General features: G+C 43.0%; 1 protein-coding gene across 2 annotated transcripts in view; it reads right to left on the reverse strand.

Annotated features, from left to right (window-relative positions):
- The window catches only part of SUMF1 (sulfatase modifying factor 1), a 95,521-nt gene that overhangs the window by 34,790 nt on the left and 35,227 nt on the right, over positions 1-25,504 (reverse strand). Inside the window, exons 4-7 of one of the 2 annotated variants that reach the window (XM_088831784.1) lie at positions 22,290-22,372; positions 19,688-19,810; positions 18,856-18,970; positions 13,931-14,044 (exon numbers count right to left, since the gene is read on the reverse strand). In XM_088831784.1, coding sequence (XP_088687910.1) covers positions 13,931-14,044; positions 18,856-18,970; positions 19,688-19,810; positions 22,290-22,372 — 435 coding nt within the window. The remainder of the gene's footprint in view (positions 1-13,930; positions 14,045-18,855; positions 18,971-19,687; positions 19,811-22,289; positions 22,373-25,504) is intronic. The other variant, XM_055414361.2, reaches the window with a different exon arrangement.

The following is a 25,504-nucleotide window of genomic DNA, read 5'->3' on the forward strand; positions in this document are numbered from 1 at the left end:
TCATTAACAGGTTAAATGTTCAGTGCAACAACTGACCTGCCAAATCAATAATTTTTAGGAACAATTTAGTGGAAGGAAGTAAGAGATTAAGAAGATAAAAAGGGCAGGAAACTGATTTAAAATCTCAAGATACTAAAAAAAAAGTAGGCATATAAAAAACCATACTGCCTCTCACTTGTTTTTGGAAGAAGCCTCTGTATGACTCAGCAATTCATATCTCTTTAAATTATCTTTCAGAGTTACCACACTTCCTGAAATTCCTGACTTAATGTGTGCAGTCTGTGGTAAAATACTACAAGGAAGTAAGCAGCCTTTCAAGTTCTGCATCTCAAATAACATCTGGACACCGGCCAAGACTGTACGAGCTTCAGGATCAGAAGACCTGGGATTTCATCTTGACTCTGCAAATCAAATTCAAAATATGGGGCAAAGTCAGAACCTCTCTCCACTCTATGAATTATCATAAGAAATGATACCAAGATCACCCGCCTCCTTGTGCACAATCAGGAATATTCTGCGGGTCTGAGAAATGCAGAAGAGTCTCTGAGAAAGAGGGAGGGAGATAGAGCACTCTGAGCTCTTTGAGGAGGAAAAACAACAAATATAAATGTAAAGAATAAGGACTTGGACTTGGCTCCTCACACAAGCACTAGGTGGCCTTGGGAACAAGTCATGCTGCGGACAAGGCTCTGAGGCACACCTGTTCTGTAACCCAAACATGTTTCATTGTAAGGCTCTGAAAGCCAGTGTAGGGAAGGGCTTGGGGGACCGGCTCCAGATTGACAGGGAACACACATTTTCTTCCCAATGTGTAATGATTCTACCTCTGGTTTAGGAGTGCTGTCGCCAAAGTATTTATGACTATAGGCTACTGTATATGAGAAATTGTAAAGAAGAGAATTATTCTGTGTACAGGAATATACACATACATTAACCTTTGCTGACTGTCAAGCATGATGAGACAGAGGCCTTAGCTGAAAATGTTAAGCATAAATTAGGGCCTGCAATACTGGGGGAGTGCTTGGGGATTCATATAAAAAAACAATCTGTCCAGGGAGGCTAGAGTAGGAAGAAGATCAGAAGGGTCATGGAGGTGGAAGACGGGATGCCAAGCCCGATGGAGAGGACCTGGCTCTGGATACAGCACCTAAGCTTCTGGCTGTCGATTCACACCTCAAACCATACCAGGAACAGAGAAGAAAAACCTTAGGAGCTGACCCGTAATGGAGGCCTCCTAACACCTAAAATCTGGTGAGTACCCCCTTTGACCAGAAATGCTGCTCAGACCTGGCCTGTCAGCTGTAGACCCAAATAAATAAGGGAACCAAGTGACAGAGACCCTGTCTGTTCTCCACCCTCCCTTCCCTCTGTTCCCTTCCAGTTAAACAGAGGTGCAGGGAAGGAATACACAAATTTGAAGGGAAGTCAAAAAAAACTGGGTTTTGGTTCTGATTTCCTAAGCATCAGTGAGGCAAAAGCTTGCTAGTATCATGGAAGGAGGGCTTCCCTGGTGGCTCAGCAGTAAAGAGTTTGCCTGCAATGTAGGAGATGTGGGTCTGATCCCTGGGTTGGAAAGATCCCCTGGAGGAGGGCATGGCAACCCACTTCAGTATTCTTGCCTGGAGAATCCCATGGAGAGAGGAGCCTGGCAGGCTACAGTCCATGGGGCTACAACAAGTCAGAGACAACTGAAGTGACTTAGCATGCACATACCATGGAAGGAAACATAACTAGGGATTCTGAAAATCAAACTCTTTGTAGACAAAGATGGGGTGATGTTTATATCTGCCCCTAGCACAGAGCAAGTGCTCAGTAAATGCTTATTAACAAATTCATTGGAAGGACTGATGCTAAAACTGAAACTCCAATACTTTGGCCACCTCATGCGACGAGTTGACTCACTGGAAAAGACTCTGATGCTGGGAGGGATTGGGGGCGGGAGGAGAAGGGGACGACAGAGAATGAGATGGATGGGTGGCATCACCAATTTGATGGAAATGAGTTTGAGTGAACTCTGGGAGTTAGTGATGGACAGGGAGGCCTGGCATGCTGTGATTCATGGGGTCGTGAAGAGTCGGACACGACTGAGCGACTGAACTGAACTGAACAAATAAAATGGAAGAAAAGAACACGATTTGGTCTAAAAGTAACAGGACATGCTGAAGGGGAAAGCATTTTCAAAACGGATGTTCCAGCTGAGAGGTACTTGGAAAGTCATTAGCTCTCTTTTTTTTTTTTTTCATTAGCTCTCTTTTACTGTGTGGCAGATACAGGGTCCCGTGCTTGAATCTCTTGTGAATCCTCAGAACAACCCAATGTCCTTAAATTTTCCTGTTACTCCCACTTTATAGACAAATAAACAAAATCAAAAGATGTCTCTCCTTTCTCCTAAGGCCACCGTGCCTTCAAGGGGCAGAACTAGAATCTGGAACGACGGAGTGTGAATCATTTTAAAACCTGTCCTCTTAAGCACATTCCAACAGCTTCTTCATCCAACTACTTCATCCTACTTCCCAAGCCAGCACCAAACCCCAGGGCTGTTGTCCAGACTGACTGTGTCCTGGGAATGACTTGCTACATCCCTAGCGACATTTACAGCTGAAGCAGGAAGCCAGACAGGGGCAAGATGACTCACCCACGGCCCCTGGACATTTTCAAGCTAAATCTCAGGTGAAATTCCAGGCTACCGACCTCTACTTTCATCACCAAGCCATGGTTCTGTCAATCAGTGCAGCCAGAAGAACTTGACAAAGAACGGCAAATAAGCACATTAGCAAACTCTCTGCCTGTAATGTTTCTGCTATAACCCCAACCGGCGATGCTGACCTTCTGTTACCCCTGTCTTAGAGCAGATGTCTCTCCCCTCCCAGAAGTGCTCTACACTGTGAAACAGAGTTCATAAAGCCCTTTCACTGAGCGTGTCAAATGAGGGAAGACGATTCACCAGTCCCTCTCCTAAGCCCCTAGTTGGTCAGCTAACGGAAATGCTTTACACAGTTCAGTCTTGCCCATAAGGATGGGAAAAATACACTGTCGCAAAATCAGAAGAAACACACCCCTCTCACTGCTTTTACTGTGAGTATGAAAAGGCAAGACGCTTCAGGACTGAAGGGCAAGCAGAGGGCAGCTAGGGCTCTGGGGCTTTACTTCAAGAAACTGAAGCTGTTGTTTTAGTTGCTAAGTCATGTCTGACTCTTTGTGACCCCATGGACTGTAGCCTGCAAGGCTCCTCTGTCCATGGGATTTCCCAGACAAGAATACTGGAGTGGGTTGCCATTCCCTTCTCCAAGGGATCCGAAAGCAGCAGAGTAAAGGAGGAAAATCCTTTCTCTGCTGACCATGAATTCCTCATGAGGCCACACCCTGGCCTTCCTGTGTTTGGATGCCAAGGACCTGGCACACAGCTGCTGCCACCCCTTCCTAAGGCTACCTCCTCAGAAAAGCCTTCCCTGGCTCCAACCAGCAGAAAGCAGAGCTCAACGAGGCCCCATCACGACCAGATCAGCAGCAGCTCTTTTTCTGAAGATTTATTTATTTATCTTTGACTGTGCTGGGTCTTTGTTGCTGGGACAGTTTTGCTCTAGTTGCAGCAGGTGGGTGGGGGTGGGGGCTACTGTCTCCAGTTGCGATACACGGACTTCTCATTGCAGTGGCTTCTCTGGTTGCAGAGCGCAGACTCTGGGGCACCTGGGCTTCCGTAGTTGCAACACACAGGCTGCAGAGCACAGGCATAGCGATTGTGCTGCTCAGGGTTAGTAGCTCTGAGGTATGTGGGATCTTCCTTGACCTGAGATCAAACTGGGGGTCTCACACACTGCAAGACAGATTCTTAACCACTGGACAACCAGGGAAGTCCCAGCAGCAACTCTGACCACAGCGCCTCTTGATTTACCTGACTGCCACCTCTCCCTAGACTAGACGTTGCCTAACAGCCAGGCTATCTTGTGCATCTTTGCATCCCTGAGAGCCAACACAGCCCCACAACACAGTAAGTTATCAGGAAATGCGGGCCGAGCCCATGGCTGTAGGGCTCTGCCATCAGCCTCATCTCATTTATGCAGCTACAATGACAAAAAACAAAACACAAAAAAACAGCTGAAGTGGTTGATTCTAATAAGTTGGAAGGGAAAACCACTACCGTAAATGACAGGGCTGATAGTCACAATGAAGTCTGTAAGCTGTCTCTCAAGGCTGAAATCGATTAAAAAAAAAAAAAGGAATTTGATGGAGAGAAGAGATAGGCTCTTCATTACATTTCAAAATAGGGCCACTAAGATAAGATTCAAAACAGTTTAAAAACTACCTATAAATAAATGCATAAAACACAGCTGTATAATAACAATATTTAAAGCGACTCAGCCTAAAGTCAATAAACATGGGGGGCAAAGTGTTTGTGCTTAGTTGCTCAGTCGTGTCCGACTTTTGTGACCCTACGGACTGTAGCCCACTAAGTTCCTCTGTGCCATGAATTCTCCAGGCAAGAATACTAGAGTGGGTTGCCATGACCTCCTCCAGGGGATCTTCCCACCCCAGGAAGATCCCAACTGAATCAATTCAATTCCCACCCCAAGAATTGAACCCAGATCTCCCCCATTGCAGGCAGATTCTTTACCACCTGAGCTACCAGGAAAGCCCAAGAATACTGGAGTGGGTAGCCGATCCCTTCTCCATGGGGTTTTCCCAACATAGGAACTGAATCGGGGTCTCCCACATTGCAGGCGGATTCTTTACTGTCTGAACTACCAGGGAAGCCAGGAGAAAAAGAGGAAGTACTCTTTGGCTACAACAAGCTTATGAGAGGCCAACGGTGAGATGCTGCTCTTCCTGCTGCTGCGGCAACTGCACACGATAGTAAGAGGCACACAGCAGAAGGGGGATAGAACCAGCAAGGTTGAAAACTGGAGCTGCCATGTACCATATGCGTGCTCTTTGCCAAATGTTGGTCTAAGTAGCTACCAACACTCTCTCAATCACAGCAACTCTGTGAAGTGGGAATCTACATCCCCACTGATGAAAGGAGCAAACCTGAGTCCTGGAGTAGTTAAGCGACTCGCCCAGGGTCACAAAACGTTAACCACAGTAACAGCCACAAAACTCAAAAACCCTCGATTGGATTCCACTGGTGCAGCCTTTAATGGCTACCACAATCTGAGACCCAATGACAGAGGAGGGAAAATGACTGCTTCACTGTTATTTGCATCTGTCAGGGAACATATAGATAGAATGCTGTCTACATTTCTAGATGCTCATTTAGAAAAGGGAATTTTTTTCCCACTCATATTATACAGAGGACTGTAACCCCAGTTGCCCTGGATTAGAATCCAAGTTATTCCAGGTGCAACTGAAAGAATGGGGATGTTCATCTAGAAAGAGAAAGATGAGGGGACACAGGCTGTGACTGTTTTGGGGGGTCTGAAAAGCTTGCACACACAAGACAGAAGCCATGATCCGTGTTCTCACCAACTGTACAATGAGGACCAGTGAGCTGAAGCTCTGGGGGTGAAAACATTTGGTTGGCCATGGGAGAACATCAAACAGTGGACACATCTGAGGACACAACTAGATGCCCTAGGTATTAGAGAGTTCTCAGGCCCAGGAAGTCTGAAGCTCAAGGGTGCAGGACCACAGGTGTCACCGGGATCAAAACAAGGGTCCTACAGCGGTGGAAGCTGGAGTTTTTCATTTCCCAAGATCCACTGGTCCTCCAAACTAAGAGGGGGGGCACGATACATCTGGGTGACCCGCTCTGTCTGCTCAGGAAGAGTCAAGAGCTACAACATGAGACTCTGGAGGTAATATTATGAACAAACAGCATTTTTACCACCTTCCAAATAGCAACTGGAATTAGCATTCACTCTTTTCAAGCAAGAAGCATGTGTCTGGATACTGGGTTGGAAAATGCGTTTACAGGATCTAAATATCTGAGCTATATATACTCGAGCTTATTTCCTCTATTTCTCAACAGTTTTTTGTGGTTGTTGAATGACCAACCTCGCTCCACAACCACAAAGAAAAGTGGCTATAGATCAACATCAGCTGTTCCTCTGGAACAATTTCCATCTTCCACTAGGGAGAAGAAGATTAAATTCTTTTCACAAACATGGCCTCAAGGGACTGATGTTTTCTGACCACTCTGCTTTCCCTTTGGGACTTATTAAGTATAATTTACAACCATAGTAATTTATTATCAAGTTTAAGTCAACTTCCTTAATATGTTCACATCTTTTTCATTTTGAACACCAGGTTACTTTTCCATCAAACTGATTTATTCTAAACTGTCCTCATTGAAAATACATGAATAAAGGGTCTTATGTGAGATAAAAATCCTTAATCAACTCCCCTGTGCACTGCTACCTAGAAGTGGTATTCCAGGAGTGTGAGCTGCATTGAACAGGCTGCCAAGGGGGCAGTCGATGGGTGAGACAGTCTCAACTCAGGAAGATGTGATATTTACTGTCTCTTGCCAGGCTGAGACAAGGCCAGTCTCATGCCATAGGCAGAGGAGGTCTGGGAAACAGGTTAAGCAGGAGTCTAACATTTCTGGTGCACAAAATTCATTGATTCATATAGCGGTATGTGGCCAGAGGAGGCGTTATTGGGACAAAGAACAAATAAATGCAGAATTTACAGGACGGACAAATGCAAGTCCAAGTTCCAAGTCCAATCACCCAATGGCTAAAACAGGACTGACCATGAAGCACCTGCCAATATGTGGTCCATTTTGACCTAGGGTTAGAGGTTGGCATGTGTCCTGTGCGACAGGCAAGGGTCAGAGTTGTGTTCTTCAAAACAAGCAGAGTGCAAACTCCAAACCACAGCCAGCACAACAGGAGGGCTTATGTTTTCTCTGGTCAATTCCACACCACACCACCTCAGCCTTGCAAAACAAAACACATATCCTAAAATGTCTAGAGCTATATAATCTAACTGAACAGTCAAACTCCACATTGACAAAAAGAGGACAAACAAAATCTCTGGCTAATAGTGTCTGACAAGCATTAGGGATTCATTCAGAGGAGGAATACGTTTTGGGAAACTTTATTCCCACTGGACTCTAATGAGCCACAAAGCGAGATGTTCACTGTAAGGATGACTACGTGCTATGTTAACAAAAGGTAAGGATAGGAAGAATATTCAGTTCCGTTCAGCCGCTCAGTCGCGTCCGACTCTTTGCGACCCCATGAATCACAGCATACCAGGCCTCCCTGTCCATCACCAACTCCCGGAGTTCACTCAAACTCATGTCCATCGAGTCGGTGATGCCATCCAGTCATCTCACTCTCTGTCGTCCCCTTCTCCTCCCGCCCCCAATCCCTCCAAGCATCAGAGACTTTTCCAGTGAGTCAACCTGTCGCATGAGGTGGCCAAAGTATTGGAGTTTCATCTTTAGCATCAGTCCTTCCAATGAACACCCAAGATTGATCTCTTTAGAATGGAATGGTTGGATCTCCTTACAGTCCAAGAGACTCTCAAGAGTCTTCTCCAGCACCACAGTTCAAAAGCATCAATTCTTCGGTGATTAGCTTTCTTCACAGTCCAACTCTCACAGCCATACATGACCACGGGAAAAACCATAGCCTTGACTAGACAGACCTTGGTTGGCAAAGTAATGTCTCTGCTTTTTAATATGCTATCTAGGAGAAGGCAATGGCAAGCCACTCCAGTACTATTGCCTAGAAAATCCCACGGATGGAGGAGCCTGGTAGGCTGCAGTCCGTGGGGTCACTAAGGGTCGGACACGACTGAGCGACTTCACTTTCACTTTTCACTTTCAAACACTGGAGAAGGAAACGGCAACGCACTCCAGTGTTCTTGCCTGGAGAATCCCAGGGACGGGGGAGCCTGGTGGGCTTCCGTCTATGGAGTCACACAGAGTCGGACACGACTGAAGTGACTTAGCAGCAGCAGCAGCAGCAGCAGGTTGGTCATAACTTTCCTTCCAAGGAGTAAGCGTCTTTTAATTTCATGGCTGCAATCAACATCTACAGTGATTTTGGAACCCCAAAAAATAAAGTCTGACACTGTTTCCACTTTTTCCCCATCTATTTCCCATGAAGTGATGGGACCAGATGCCATGATCTTCGTTTTCTGAATGTTGAGCTTCAAGCCAACCTTTTCACTCTCCTCTTTCACTTTCATCAAGAGGCTCTTTAGTTCTTCTTCACTTTCTGCCGTAAGGGTGGTGTCATCTGTATATCTGAGGTTATTGGTATTTCTCCCGGCAATCTTGATTCCAGCTTGTGCTTCTTCCAGCCCAGCGTTCCTCATGATGTACTCTGCATATAATTTAAATAAGCAGTGTGACAATATATAACCTTGACGTACTCCTTTTCCTATTTGGAACCAGTCTGTTGTTCCATGTCCAGTTCTAACTGTTGCTTCCTGACCTGCATACAGGTTTCTCAAGAGGCAGGTCAGGTGGTCTGGGATTCCCATCTCTTTCAGAATGTTCCACAGTTTATTGTGATCCACACAGTCAAAGGCTTTGGCATAGTCAATGAAGCAGAAATAGATGTTTTTCTGGAACTCTCTTGCTTTCTCCATGATCCAGCAGACGTTGGCAATTTGATCTCTGGTGCCTCTGCCTTTTCTAAAACCTGCTTGAATATCTGGAAGTTCACAGTTCACATACTGCTGAAGCCTGGCTTGGAGAATTTTGAGCATGACTTTACTAGCGTGTGAGATGAGTGCAATTGTGGGGTAGTTTGAGCATTCTTTGGCATTGCCTTTCTTTGGGATTGGAATGAAGACTGACCTTTTCCAGTCCTGTGGCCACTGCTGAGTTTTCCAAATTTGCTGGCCTATTGAGTGCAGCACTTTCACAGCATCATCTTTCAGGATTTGAAATAGCTCAATTGGAATTCCATCAGCTCCACTAGCTTTGTTCGTAGTGATACTCTCTAAGGCCCACTTGACTTCATATTCCAAGATGTCTGGCTCCAGGTGAGCGATCACTCTTTATTTATAAACATCATTTTCTCCTCCTCTGCTCCCAAAGGCCAACATTTCTTGTTAATTCTGCTGAATAGAAGCATGTATTTGTGTGTGTGCAGTTGTTCAGTCGTGTTCAACTCTTTTGCCCACCAGGCTCCTCTGTCGATGGGACTTTCCAGGCAAGAATACTGGAGTGGGTTGCTATTTCCTCCTCTAGGCGATGTGCCCAACCCAGAGATCGAACCCAAATCTTTTGCACTAGCAGCTGGATTCTTTACCAATGAGCCACCTAGGAAGCCTGAAAAGAAGCATATAATCTTCCAATTATGTAGCAAAAAGTAATTAAGAATAAAAAAGTAAATCACTAGCACAATAGTACTTTGGGGCCCTAAAGTAATATTTTCACATGCAACATTATCAGATCTAACTTGCCAACGATTTCATGAGATAGGTATAATTATTCCCAATTTGTATATAAGGAAATTTAAGGTATGTCCTAAGCTTAGACAGACTTCTTTAATATCAAGTGGCAGCGCGAAAATCCATGTTACTTTGACTAATTCTAAGGCTATATTTCTTTCCCTAAGGACAAAAAGAAAAGCTGCCCAAATGAAACTGTGGATCTGAAGTGAGAGTGGCAAAGATATTACAGATTACTCCATCCTTTTATATCATCAGTGAACCAGGGTACCATGGTACCCTGGGTATGGTACTAGGATAGTGAAGTAAGGATGTAGGTGTGAGAAATTAGGATGCTAGATAAGTTCTATATAGTCTTTGACTGAAAGTACCACACACTTCTGGGGGATTCCCACGTGGGTCAGTGGTAAAGAATCTGTTTGCCAATGCGAGATGTGTGAGTTCGACCTCTGGGTCAGGAAGATCCCCTGGAGGAGAAAATGGCAACCCACTCCACTATTCTTGCCTGGGAAATCCCATGGACAGAGGAGCCTAGAGGGCTACGGTCCATGGGGTCACAAACAGTCAGACATGACTGAGCGACTAGGCACAGTTGCTTTAAGCATGACTTCCAGAGATTAATATGGGTTTCTAGGTAAAGCAACTGCAAAGGAAAACACACACACACAAATTACTTCTTAATTGGGTTTAAAAAAACAGTAGCATCAGCGGCCAAACTCTGGATTGCACCTGTGTAGAAAGACAGGATGTCAACCTAAGCAGTTTCGAAAATTACACACATGCATGCATGCGTACTCCCCAGAACCTTCTACCAGGCAAGACCAAACTGACCTTCACTCCATATGGCCAAATACCTCCGCCTCTCCTAGGATTTTGTATACAAAGCATACAAGGTGTTACTAGCCAATAAAATAAACACTAATGATTAACTTTTGCTCCCTGGAAGCCACTGAACAAGAAAAAGGTATTCCCTGAATAGCCTCTGCCTACAGGGCACTGACTGTTATCAAGTTCTCCAAAGAAGCTTGAAAAGTATTTGCCATTATGAGTTAGTCCTGGAGCTAAAATATACACATGATAATGAAGAGGTCCGTTCCTGGGTTGAAATGTTTACTTTGGTTCAAAACCCACCCTGAAAATATATGTTTTTAACGAGCTTTTGCTTTTGAAACACCTCCAGTATGAACAGTGATCAAACTCTCTTTGATTCTAGGTATCTGGAACTGGTTTTATTACAGGACCAGGTTCTTTGCTAGGTGCTGGAGACACACAGCCCTTAGGGAAGAAAGGCAGATAAATTAAGACCTCGAAGCGAAAGGGGAGTTTAAACCAGCTCAGATGAGAACTATCAAGAGCTGTGAGGAACTGCTGAGCTCAAATCCCAGACTGAAGACAAGCCAAGAGACGTTGAGCTTGTTTTCCCAGAGGTCAGCTGATTCCAGCTGCAGCAAGTATAATACTGAGAAGCTAAACAGAACTTTGCATAGACTCATGGGCCAAGGAAACAACTGGAGCTTAGGACTTCCATGGTGGTTCAACTGGTAAAGAATCTGCCTGCAATGCAGGAGACCTGGGTTTGATCCCTGGATTGGGAAGATCCCCTGGAGAAGGGAAAGGCGACCCACTCTAGTATTCTGGCTTGGAGAATTCCATGGACTATACAGTCACAAAGAATGTATGGGGTCACAAAGAATCGGACACAACTAAGCAACTTTCACAGGGCCCTCTGAGGAAGAAGAGTCGTGGAAACCCCCTAGCCTGATGGCTGGCACCCTGAAAAGCTATACACATCTAGTCCTCACAAAGACTGAAGCTGAGCTTCAAATCACTTCAATTACTGCCTAGAATAGTTAAGATGATATGTAAGTTTCCAGAAGCAAAGATAAGCCTGCTCCAGAGAAAGATTCCACTCTCCAGATCTCAAACAATCTTTACAATTTATCTCACACAATGTCGGGTACTCAATCAAAAATACTGAAGCATGTGAGAAAATAAGATGTAACCAAAACCCAAGAAAAACACACAACAGAAGCAGGTCAACAGGGTGGCATGCTATTAGAGTTATCAGATACTGACTTTAATATAAATATAAACTCATATATAAAGAACTGATAAACAACAATATAGCACAGGGAACTGTATTCACTATCCTGTGATAACCATAATGGAAAAGAATAAGAAAAAGAATGTGTGTATATGAACATATATAAAGTATGCACATATACATATATATGAAAAAGAATGTATGTGTATATATATACATAAACTGAATCACTAGGCTGTACAGCAGAAATTAATATATTGTAAGTCAATTCTACTTCAGTAAAATAAGAAAATATATATATATATATACATAATGACTAAAAAAAACACAGTGAGATAGCACTATACACAGACCAGAACAGCTTAAATTAAAAATCCTGACAAATATCAAGTGTTGATAGAGTAGTTTTTGTTCTTTTTCTTTGGTTAAAAAAAATACCGTAAATACAGTAAGCTGTCAGTATATGTTAAATCATAATGGCAGATACATAGGTCTGTGTTATGCTATTTTCTGAACTTTTGTAACACTGCAAAATGAAATGCTGAAAGGAAGAAAAAGCTGTGGTCATTGAGCGATCAGCAACAGCTAAATTATTTTAGCCTTCAGAAGTCATGTTCAAGAGTCTGCACTTTATTTATTCTTTAAACAGAGAGGAGTGAGAGCGTTAAACGTATTCTCTACAAAGATCATTCCAGATGCAACAGAACAGAAAGAATGAAGCCAGGGAACCCAACTGGGAAGCTGATGTGGTAACACAGATGAGGGACAACAGTGGCGCTGGTTTTAAAGATTTGAATGATAGAGTCAGAGTTTGCAAGGGAATTGGGGTTCAAACTGGGGAATTTAATCCCCGTTAAACCAGGAAGTAAATGAGGCCTTTGTGACAGAAACCTACAAGGCTAATGATTTATAGAGCAAAGACCAACATTCAAGACTAGAGTCTGGGACTGTGAAAACAAGAATATATGGATTTTTCTGTAAATCCTTAGAAGCAACACAAGCAATTATAAAACTGAAAGCTAATAAGCACTCAGCTCAACAACAGATGGTCACAGAAATACATTCACAACTTGCCAGAATTTTGAAGCCTTGTGCACCCTTTCCAAACATGCAGATGCTTTCATCTAAGGGGAGAAAAAAATTCTATTTCTGCTTCTGACAGCAAACGCCAAGTCACATTGTGCCAGTAGAGAATGGCGTCTCCCAACCTCAAACCCACCGAAAATTTCACAACCTTATTCTTATGTTGGAGAGATGGGTTGCCTTTGACCACTAATTCCACCAGCCCTGCCAAGGAAAACAAGGAGGAAATGACCATTTCTGAAGAACTCAGCTTTTTCATCTGCCCCCAAGAAAGGAGATTTCTGTCTATAGATTATTCATGAGCAACTCATGTGCTATTCTGTGAAGAAAAATCAAGCATATCACACAAATTTATGCCCAAATTCTGGAAGAAAAATGGCCCGAGGCACAGAGTCTGACAATTTCTTCAACTACTCTGAGCTGTTTAACCTCACCGAGAAGAGATCAAAGAATTAATTGTCTTTATCATTACCTTTTGTAAGTTTTCAAGAGGTTAAGGTTTAAAATTAAGCATATTAAGTTCCCAGTCTAGCTAGCTGGGTAAAAATATATATTCCTGGATCTGACTTATCAATGTCTAGTTTCTAGAGATAGGATTTTTAAATGGCATTTCCCCCCTAATCTGTTCACACAAGAAATACTCAGACATGTTCTTTTTAAAGGAAGTACTTCCCACCTGCACACCTAATTCTTCAGTTCAGTTCAGTTCAGTCGCTCAGTCGTGTCCGACTCTCCAGCACGCCAGGCCTCCCTGTCCATCACCAGCTCCTAGAGTTCACTCAAACTCATGTCCTAATTCTTACAGTGTCTAAATTATAATATATGCTGAGAGAGCTTGGGTTTAGAGGCAGAGTAGCCCACGAGCTGCAGTCAATAGTCCTCCCATGCCAGAGAAGGTAAAATTTAACTTAGTTTTGCTACATTTCCAAGGTTTATGAACTGATATACTGTGGAGTTCAGGAAATAATCACCAAATGACTCAACTTCCTGATTCAACATTCACCCAGAAAACATCCTTCTCATTTTCTCCAAACAATGTTCTTCAATCAAAATTTCAGCCAATGAAAACTCAAGCAATTAGCAGCATGATAAATACCACCTACCAGATCTCACTAGTTATTAACAAACATTAATGAATTTTGCTAGCTATTTATATGTCTCATCACTTTGATCACATTTACGAGGCTGAATATAATTTCTAAAGTTATAGGCAGATTTCCTCAAATCATTATCACTGTAACGATCCAGCAGCATATAAAATGTCCATAGACATTTCTACACAATGCCTTAAGGTTGAAAAAAAAAAGATGTGCTTAATATTCTTTGGGGAAATTCCAAGATTAATTTCAATAGTACATAAATAGCCAAAACACACTAAATTCCTACCATAATCTGCCCAAAGGATGGGTGTAACCTTTTCATAATACATATTCTGAGACTGATACTCACTGGGTTAATCGTTTCTTCAACAGAATGGTGAACAGTCCACCAGTCTGAAGTCCACTCCCAGGCGTTCCCTACTATATTGTATAAGCCATAACCATTGGGAGGAAAGGCGTCAACCTAAAAATTAAAAAAAGGGGGAAATGTTGTCAATCTACTCACCTTGTCTAGAAAGCCTCTTTAGTATAAAAATGCACAAAGACCTCTTATTTCAAAGTATGAATATGAATTTTCATTCCAACAGTGAAAACACAATCTGGCCAATATAAAAACAAAGGAAGATATTTTTCAGCTTTGAGTTCTCAAAGGGAGTTCAGAAACCTAAGAAGAGTTTATGTTACATGGTAAGAAAGTCAATGAAATAATTCTTAATAGAGAGACTAGTACGGATCACAAGTCAAATCTGTATCTCATTGAGAAGTGGCAGGTAAATTATCTGTAGACCTTCAGAAGCATAAGAGAAACGGCATTATACCCAATATGAGTCTTGTCATCACAGCTGAGCTCTGCTGGCCACAACATCTTTAGGCATGAAGAGACCTCAAGCCAATTCTGTCCTCTCCACCAGCCCCCTCCAACTCACCAGCTTATCTTTAAGCCTGAGTCATTATTGTCAAAACACTGATGGGACTTCTTCTTATAGAGAAACTGTGAATTCATTATCAAGTGCTATCTATAAAACAAAGAAAGTTTGCAATCCCTGGGACCTGGAAGTATGAGGTAAGCTGCACAGGCTCTTCAGCCAGCAATTACATCACATTTCAAAGGCAGATCAGATAGTCTGCCACATAATTATGTCACAGACATGGTACCAAAGTGCAAAGCTTGTGTACAAAGGAAAGTGGGGAGGAGGACCAGAGAAAAACCTTTGACTGAATAGTAAATGCATACAGAACAAGTTTTGCTACTTTAGGGACTCAAAACTTTTTCCTAACATATTTTATGAGAAATGCTCATAAATGAAGGAAACTTTTATTTTTTAAGTGAAAAAAATATGAAGTTATCACTGAGATTCTTTTTAAAAAATCTTTTTGTAAGTTCATGTTTTTTCTCAATTAATGAAGTAGAACTAAAAGGAATAAAATTAATTTCCTACTTGGCTTCAGAAGGTTTTAGATCTACACATAAATGTGGAACCATCTGATATGTGGGCAATCCAGGGCACTTCAATAAAGTTATGATGCTACTCCAAAAAAAACTTAATCCAGATGATGAGGAAAGCTGAAAATTTTTACCACTCTGCTTCCAAACTCAGCATTCATTATGGAAACAGCAGTACCTATTCACTGCTTCATTCAGTAATTCCATGCATGTCGACTGAAGGCAGAAAGGGTTTGATGACACAGACGTGAAAGAGTTTTAATGAGGGAGAAAGAATGATGATGCCCAAAATTAAAAACTTCCCATCTAGAAAGGCAGGGTGGGATTAGTAGGGTAAGAGAATGAAAGAAAATATGCAGAAACTCCCTAGAGGGAGAGATTTTGAGCTGAAGATGAACCCTCCTCCACAAAGGTAGAAGCATCTTATGGGAATCAAGGTCAGAGGTCAAAGGTCAGAGAGACAGTGAAGGAGAAGAGGTCAGAGGCATAAACTGTTCTTTCAAGAATTCAGAGCTAATGAGGAAGAATAAGACAAAAAAATAGTTGGAAGGACAAGAAGAAAATAACTTGTTTCAGCAAAAAGATGGGAAGGAGCGAGGGGCATGAGAGCAACCGAAATATGGAATGAACGAAGTGGAGAAGTGGGGGCAGGAACCATCTCTCAGACTTGGAGAGCAGACTATGGAGGTCAGCCAGCCTACGGTCCTCGTTACACGACTACACACAACAAACGCTGGGCAAGCAAGTTAGCCTGTGTGGTGCTGTTAAACCCTAAGATGAGGAAACATTAATAACAGCATCTGCTGAAAGGTTTGAGGGGTTTTCCTTCTGTAAACAACTGGATGTTTAAGTGAGGTAAAATCTGGAGGTCACCACTCCCAAAATTACCACATGAGAGTATAAAAATTTTAACTGCTCTTTGTGCAGTTAATCACACCAACCAAAACGTCCTTCCAGAAAGCTCAGAAGAAATACTTCCAACATGTTTATCTTCAGGTGAATGAGCAGATATGCATGAAAACCAAAACATACTAATAACCTACAACAGAGGCCCAATCAAACAGAAAACCAATTCTTTAGGTTCACTGCGGTCAGAATAGTTCACTCAATTTAAAACCAGAGTGTAACTAATAAAATAAAACAGCAGGTGAGGGAGCTATTTCACTGTAGTCCATCCCATCATTGGAAGTTCGATTCCTGCTCTCAAGGGACCAAGGCCTGTGGACACAACAAGGAAGCTAAGGAGGACCTGAGATAAACAGTCCCACTTTAAAGGTACCAATCTTCTGTCAAGTCTCATTCCAAAGGTGGAAGTGACCCCTCTACAATGTGCTGTTTTTTTTTCCTCTTCAGGTCGTATTTCTCATGTCAGCTCCTGGTGAATCTCCTAATTTTGTCTTAGGAACTTCCATGCAAATTCTTCAGGTAAGTTCTGTTGAATATCCTCCAAGGCAGACATCTGCTGAACATCCCCAGTTAAATGTTCCAACTCTAAATATCTGTAAAGTATCCTTATTTCATATGGAAATTGTTATTTTCTGAGAAGATGCACTGACTTGAGAATAAATGATTTTTTCCTTGGAAGTTCGTCTCTCTAAATAGTGACGTGAAATTCTGTAGCCATTAAGTGCTGTAAAATATTCATAACTGTCCAGTACAGATTCTCATGGTCTTTTATGACTGACAGGTGCTTATGTAATTTACTTGGTCTATCAGAAGCCTATGCTATATATGCTTCAAAGCTAAGTGTCCTGCTTCTGCATCACGTGTCACCTTTCCTGGGGTCTCCTAAGCATCTGCATCAGGCTCCTTATTGTGTTCATCCTGCAGCACAGGTTCTGTTGACCAACAGTGGCCCATGAGACAAGAGTTGGCCTTCTTACCCATGTACAGTTTGAGAAAAAGGTTGAGATCTCTTAGACCCCAAGGTCTCTAATCACTCATTTTACTGAATAAAGCTATGTGCCCCTGAGAACACAAGCTATTCAGAAGAAAACCTGAAAAGAACCAACTTCACTTTGCTGTATAGTAGCAAATAAATTTTGCCTCTGTTGAAAAATACATCCAATTCCCACTGGTTTGTGTTGATGCTTTTATCACATACCTAACTTATACATATGAAATTTTAGAAGCACACACATGTGAGTTCCTATGCCTATTTAAAGGCAACATATTCTCATGCAACTTTTTTACATTACTTCTGCACCCCTGCAAAAACAACTGTAATGCTTTAACTATATGGCTCAAAGTATATTTCAAGTTCTGAAAAGTCAAATGTCTTCTCATCCCTCGTCTCTTCCAAATGTTGTCTGTCTTTCTCACTTGTTTATTATTTCAGCTGAAATTCTGGAATCATTTGGTCATGCTCCAAATAACATATGTGTGTTACATTTATAAATAAATTTTGGAAGAATTATTTTTGTGTGAACAAATATTAAAAACACAAATATTTTTTTAAATGACAACTGTCTGAAAGAGTGTTGAAAGGATATTATCCTCTGTAACAACAAATCCAGTAAGGTGCTATTTCCCCACCACAAGACATCTTTGCTCAATGTGTCAAGAAAAAATAAAATGCTTTTACCATTGCTTCATTAGCGTATGGTTCTGCTGACCAAAAAAAAAATAGACACAAAGGAATACTCATGGAGGGAAACATGCTACATGCGTTCCAGAAAACAGTTTGGTCATAAATCTGAAACTCTTACCAAGAAAGTTTTCTAGTCTTTGACTCACTAATTTCACTGCTAGGAATCTACCTTTAAAAAATCACCACACTATTAAGGATCTACTGTATTGCACAGGGAACTCTACTCAATACTCACAATTGATCTGTATGGGAAAAGAATCTAAAAACAGAACAGATATATGCATATGTGTAACTGATTCACTTCACTGTATAGCAGAAACTAACACAACATTGTAAATCAACTATACCTCAATAAAAAATATTTTTAAATCATCAGAGATACAATTTAATATTTATGCACAAGATGTTGTTATTCAGCAAAAAAACTGACGTAACTTTGCAAATATAAGGGGCAAATAAATTAGGATTAATTCAAATGACAAGCTATCCAGCTGCTAAAAGACATGTATTTGTGAAGAACTGCTAATGCCAGACAAAATGTTCTTGATATTACACAGGGGAAGAAAAGTAGGATTTTAAATATAATAGTACGACCCCAAAGCAATATGTAAAAAATATATAGGCACACAAACACAAGAAACATTTACACTGGCACCTATGGTAGTTAAGAGCATGGGCTTTAGAAACAAACCGACCTGTTTCAAATCCCAGATGTGTGGCTTTCCAGCTGTGTAACCCTGGGCAAGTTAGTTAACCTCTCTGTGCCTCAGAATGCTCACCTGAAAAAATGGGGATAACAGTACCTACCTTACAGAGTGGACCATTAACTGAGATAATTCATGCAAATACCTCAGTATCATGCCTGGCACACTGCAAGGATTAACTCCTAGCAATTATTAGTACCATTAACACCGAAAATGAATGGGAGGAATTGCACCAAAATGCTAGTAGGGATTATCTATCTTGGGTGGTAAGATTCCTCCAGGTTCTTTCAATTTTCTCCTTTGCAACTCTTCTGTTGTTTTTTTTTTTTTTTAAGTTTCTACAGTACTATAGAATCGGAAAGAAAAAGGTGTCACGAAAAAGAACCCCTAAGTATTAGTATTTGCCTCATGCGGTAGTGGATGAAGGCAGGAAGGGACGTAGAGCAGAGAGTGAGCAACACTCTCCCTCATTTCTAGCGGTTTCCAGCGGTTTCTCGGTGCGCTGTGGCTGCAGCCCTCTGAACCTTGCTACTCACAGGCGCGGTCCCTCGGAAGCCATCCTCCCCGGTGTTGGTCACAGGAAACTCGCCCTGCCAGATGTTGGCATAATGTTGGCCTTTCGGCTGCAGTTTGTTGCCCCAGGGGAAAAGTCTGTCAGAAGAGACACAGGCATGAGCCTGTCAAACATGCACAGGCTTCTGGACACAAGTCAAGAAGAAGAAGGCAGTCAAAGGGGAGAGAGCACATTGCTCGCTTGTTCCAAGGGAGTTATTTTATTTAATACATAAAGCCTTTAATCAGAAGTTTTAACTTCCACACAACCAGATCATGTAAAGCTCACAACAACATCAGTGTCCCGAGGACTCAGGAGGCCTGATATAAATCATCTCACTAAAAGAGGGGCTTACAGGAGGCTGGGAGAGCAGCCATCATTCTGGACTTACACGGAAGCACAATGGGGCACCATCGCACCGCACTTTTTTATACAGCCTTCACTATTTTAAGGAGCCTTTTTAGAAGCTGAGGCCCAATCGTTGAGTTTTCTGTCTCATGGCTCTGGAAGCAGAGAAATACTGATGTTTCAGGAGACGCCTAAAATAAGAAATCCCTAAAAGCGAAGGCAGCCTGCCAGAGGGGCTCGAAGGAGGACCACGTGGCACCAGGATGGTACTGCGCTGCCGGCGGCCACCTCACCAGACATGCGCCCGCCTCTTCCTGGGTATTTCTAAGGAACTTCACCAGCGTGAGCAAAGCCCAGTAGGAAAGAGCTGCCCTGGTGGTTGTGGTTTTAAATCGACTGTCCAGAGTCAGTTCCTGTGGATTTAGAAGATCCACACACTATTGAGAAAGGGGAGACCCTCCAAGTACCTATTTTGCAGGCCTCCTCGACAGCTGTACTCCCACTCGGCCTCCGTGGGCAAACGCTTTCCCGCCCACGTGCAGTAGGCGACGGCGTCGTTCCAGGAGACGTGCAGAACCGGGTGGTTGGGCCTGGGAACAGAGAGCACGCGGTGAGGCGGGCGGAACCGGAAACAGGGACGGGCTCCAGCCAAGCGCCCATCTTCGCCTTCACCTCAATCCGTGACCCGGAGGTGGGCCTGGTCCCCCGGTCAACATCCCCCACCCTGTCCCACCGCACTTCTGTCAGCCTCCACCAGGGCTTTCTGACATCCCAGGCTCCCAAACAGGTTATGATCCCTCCTGGCACAAGACTGGAAACATTACTCCAGTTTGCTGGCAGGCCAGAGAATCTCACTTGGTGCAGTGGGTGTGGAGATGCACCAGCCAGGTGCCCCAACCAATGCTTTCTTCTGTGAGGAAAGAATGATTTTGCAGCTGCTGGACATGGTATGAGCAGAAGCTTCCGGCACTCAGCACCTTCAGGACAGTTGCAAAGAACCACCTCACAGTCACCAACGACCAACCACAGCAGGATCATAAAGGCACAGCCGTGTGGGTTCACCCATAGCTCGATCCTATGGGTCATTTATACCCCAGAGCCCACCCCCACCCTACCCCCAAGGGACTGGCTGGGACTTCCTGGACCTGCTTTGCAGTCTTGGCTTCTCCCTCTGCCCAATCCTGCTTCCTCCCCGTCCCTCCCACAGGTGTGGATCCCTAATAAATAGTCTGCACACCAAGCTCTGTCTCAGCATCTGTTTCGAAAGAATCCAATCTGTGATACTTGGCTTTAAACTCTTGTCTTTCTGCTGTAGATGAGTCTGCTCTATTTGCCTCACTCCTGCATATTCCAAGTAAGCCTCTATTTTTTCTAACAGTATAGTGGGGCAGGGAAGATTAGGGGGAGGTTTAAGAATAAGGGGATAAACATATTTATTCAGCACCAATAACTTTAATTCCTGCTCACTCTTTCTCCAGTGGACTCTACATTCCTGGCCCATTTCTTAAACTTTTTTTTTTTTTTTTTTTGTGGCACTGGGTCTTTGTTGCCATGCAAGGACTCTTTTGCTTTCTCTGGTTGTGGTGGTGCATGGGCTTCTCATTGTGGTAGCTTTTGTTGTTGTGAAGCATGGTCTCTGGAGTACACAGGCTTCAGTAGTTGTGGCATGAGACCCTAGTTGCCCTGTGGCATGTGGGATCCTAGTTCTGGAATCAGGGATCAAATCCACATCCCCTGCATTGGCAGACAGATTCTTAACCACTGGACCACCAGGGAAATCCCTCTTAAGCATCTTTGAATTCCCTATAGTAATTACACCATGACTTTCACTTATTCTTTCCAAAGCATCTATTGAGTACCTTTACATGCCAGTCACTGTTCTCAGCACTGATGTTTTAAGACATGCACTTTTCTCAAAAGGACTCAGTGGATAAAATACATTTCACTCTGGGTCTTCCTTCTGTCCTCAGCTTTTTCTTCTACTATGATATTTCAGAAAGAAGCTATATATTAGGAGCTAAGAGGTCATCAACCTGAGGTATCTGAGAATCCTACACTTTCTACCTCAGAGTCTATTTCTACCCCAGGGCCTACCAACTCAAGAGTTTGAAAGAATGACATTTATCAAGGAGCTGTATCCCTAGAGCTGAATTTCATGTACTTCCAGTTCCCTCACACTGAGGGCAGTAAGCAGGAACGATGTTGAAAACGGAGAATCGAGAATCCCATCTGAAAAACTGGGTTAGGAGAACAGTTTTCTTGGGCTGTTGAGACGCTGAGTCCTGACCCAAACCTTTCTCCGCCTCCAGGGCTTAAAGTGCTACTCTATTTTTGCTGGAGATAATTATTTCTTTGCCACCCTGGAGACTTGCTGACCGACTTGCAGCTCTGTGGTTTTTCAGTCAGATGGTGGCTTCAAAGTATGTCAGTCCAGGACTGCAGAGAACATGAGTCCTGGACCCAAGGCCTAGCTGTTGCAGTGGTCACTTGGCAAGACACCACCACTTCTCTGTGAGGCAGTCTCCGCCCTCACAATGGCCTACTCATGAGGAAGAACAAACAATCTGTAAAGGTTACATATCATGAGATTTGTAATACGTCTGTCAAACAGGGAAAGAATGACAGGAAGGAACCCTCTAAAAGGCCAAATGCGGATGGCAAGAGGCCATGTATTATGAGCCTTCCAGAGACTTCCCTGGTGGTCCAGTGGTTAAGACTTCTCCTTCCAATACAGGAGGTGTGGGTTCAATCCCTGGTCAGTTAGCTAAGATCCACATGCCTGGCAGCCAAAAGACCACAACATAAAACAGAAGCAATACTGTAACAAATTCAATAAAGATTTTAAAAATGGTCCACATTAAAAAAAAAATCTTTAATAGAGTGTTCCATGACCTGGACACAATGTTTGGGTCTATACATTGATTCTTTCTAGCCATCCTATCTCCCTTCCAACCGATTAGAGTTCGTCATACTCTTTTATAGACAATGGACATTGAGTTTCTCTTCAACATCACAGGAACTGATTTTTGAAATGAAAGTATCATCTAAGCTAAGACCCACCAGTCTCACCTGTGTAGGACAGTAGAGTCGGGCCCTTCTGGGTGTCTCCAGTTAGCACCTTTCACAGGTAACCACCATGGAGCAGCTGCAACCTCAGAGCAACACAGGATAAGCTGAGGTTAGCTCTAAAAAACACTGACTCAATCCATGCAGAAAAAAAAAACAATCTCACTTAAGGTCTTCAACTTCCATGGAATTACCAAATCATTTTTCCAGAATATCAAAAATATTTACATGTAATTAAATCTAACAACAACAACAAAAAAGCATTATCTCATGAATTCCCTGGTGGTCCAGTAGTGAGGACTCATTTCACTGCTGTGCTCCAGCTTCAATCCCAAGTTGGGGAACTAAGATCCAGCAAGCCACATGTGCACCCAAAACAAAAAAAGGCATAGTGTTATGTGGCAGGTTAGATGGGAGGGGGCTTTGGGGGAGAATGCATACATGTATATGTAAGGTTGAGTCCCTTCGTTGTTCACTTTAAACTGTTACAACATTGTTAATCGGCTATACCCCAATACAACATAAAAAGTTTTTTTAAAAAGGTATTATCTCACATCATAAAGCACAGAAGTAATTAAATAAATATGTATCTAAATGGTGTAACATCTTTCCAAGAATCTTAAAAAGACTAATCCTTTATAATCTCTAACAACTGGGACAGCTGGGACCACTCTGATGTAAAAGATGAGGAAACAGCATTAATCTTACAACTTGGTGCCAGGCTGAAGGTCAACCACAGTGGTGGGAGACCAAGCTGAAGCACCGAATACAGAGCTGGAGTGTGTTCACAAAAGACCCTGGTTAATATCCAGCCCAACATGAGCTCTGGGCTCTGGGCAAATCCACTGCTCATCTGGCCCCGAAGTCCTCATCTATGAATGGAGAGCAGCCTCCCAGTCCCCCACCTCAGACTCAAAGCAGCCTGAATCGAAAAGGATTAGGAAGTGCTCAGCCCACATCCTGTTCCCAGGGCCTTAACTCCTACTTTACAGCTCTGTCAACCCATATACCAGTATCAAGTGGCCCTTGATTTGTTCGTTTTCATTCATTTGTGCTTTCTCTGTTGTGCCTGACTCTTTGCAATCCCGTGGGCTGTAGCCCGCCAGGCTCCTCTGTCCATGGAATTTTCCAGGCAAGAATACTGGAGTGGGTTGTTATTTCCTCCTCCCGACCCAGGGATCAAACTCACATCTCTTGCATCTCCTGCATGGGCAGGCAGATTCTTTACCATTGCGCCACCTGGGATTGTTTAGAGATTGGTTAAAAACTTGATTTTGGAGTCAGTCAAAATGAGATTTGAATCATGACTCTGCCACGCAGAGGGTAACCGTTGGCAACCTCCCTACTGAACCTCCCTACATCTGTTTTCTCAACTGTAGGATGAAGACAGTAACAATCCCTATCTCAGAGATTATTACGAGGAAACCAAACATTCATCCAGGGCTTAGGACTATGCCAAGCATTTAGCAAGCACTCAGCAAAGGGAAGCAGTCAACATGGACCTCATGACAATCAAGGGAAGAGTTACCAAAAAAAATTACCATCATCAGTGATGCTAATACTAAGAAAAGAACAGAAGTTTGCAAATTATTCTTCTGCTGTAAACCGGAATGGACTCAAGTTATCCCCAAGACAATGCTGCTCTCAGTCCTCTGCGTCCTGACGAGCCGGGCTGAGTGGAAGAGATGGGGGATGTGTTCCCAGCTAACAATTACAGCAATCACCGAGAACACCAAACTCTGTTCTTGTTCTTTTTCTCACATCAGCACAATCAAAACATTCACGGTATTCCAATCACAATTTGATGGGAAAAGCCAAATTCTTTTATATCTCAATGAAAGAGGCATTATGTCCTTTGAGGACACTACTGCAGAGTGTTTTCTCTTTCAGAGAGCAGGAGAGGTGAAAGGCAGGGCTTCTTCCTCTTTCTTCTGTGGCACTGTGGAATCTTTAATCAGGGCGGGGGTGAGGGGGTGGTGTTCTCGCTGACTACACTGCTTGATATTTGCCACCAGGGAAGCCCATTTAAGTGCCAGTGACAGGCAATTCATTCCACATCAAGGGAAGACGTGCAGAGAAAGCCCAGGTCATCCCACTCTTAACATTTAAGATCTTCAGGTCACTTACCCAATTCTACCCCATTCCCAACACTAAGGTCACCAGAAGGTTCTATTTATCAAATTAAAAAAGAAAAAAAAAAAGAATTTTTAAAAGGCAAGTATGGCAAATGTTCAGTTCAGTTCAGTCGCTCAGTCGTGTCCGACTCTCCGTGACCCCATGAATCACAGCATGCCAGGCAATGTTAGCCTTTGTTAAATCTGGGTAGTGGAAACTAGAATGCCTATTTTTCTTATACCCTATTGTGTTTTGAAATATTCCATCATTAGCAACTTTTTTAATGGATTTATTTATCTCATTTACTGCTGATGGGCATTTGGGCAGTTTCCAGTTTGAGCAACTGTGAATGGTGCTACTTCTGTGAACATTCTTGGTAGCTCAAGACTCAGGAAACATGCAGAAGCATTCCTGCTGAGTGCACGCTGTGGAGTGGAACGGCTGGATCCCAGGTTAGTAAAGACAGCCAACACAAGCCTTAATGGCAGAAGTCCTCCAAGGTTCCCGACCTTCTTCAATGGGAAAATTCCACAGAGTTGGCTTGTGTGGGGTAGACCCGGGGCAGCTGCCCCTGTGGCCTCTTGAGTCCATTCCCTCTTCCTCTCTGCTTCCCCTCAACTCACTCTGGTCGCACATATTTATTGAGCGCCTAGGTTCCCTTTTTAGAAACTTCATTCCTAAAGGAAATCTTCAACTCCCAGAATCCTGCGAGTATGACTTAAGACAGTTGGTATATTGAGAGTTTCTCAATTACTTATTGTACATATTAATACTTATCTTACATGGCTAACTACTCACTTTATCTTCTTCCAAAAATATCTGTAAAACTCAAATTGGAGGGTCCAGGTACACACATCAGTGCTATAGTTCCCACTCACTTTCTTTCCCATCACATACACACACTTTCTCATTGTATATATCTGCTTTCCAGTTCTCTTACTGTCATTCTTTCCTGAAATCTTTTACATTTCTTAATAACCCATCCAATACAGACCATCTCAGCACTACTGACTTATTGGGCCACACAACTCCTTGATGGAGGGGGCTGATCCGTACACCCTAGGATGCCCTGCAGTATCCCAGACCTCTCCCCACTAGAGGCC

The sequence above is a fragment of the Moschus berezovskii genome, chromosome 24 (genome assembly GCF_049115385.1).
Source record: "Moschus berezovskii isolate FMDL1 chromosome 24, NW_MosBer_1.0, whole genome shotgun sequence".
Classification (NCBI taxonomy): Eukaryota; Metazoa; Chordata; class Mammalia; order Artiodactyla; family Moschidae; genus Moschus; species Moschus berezovskii.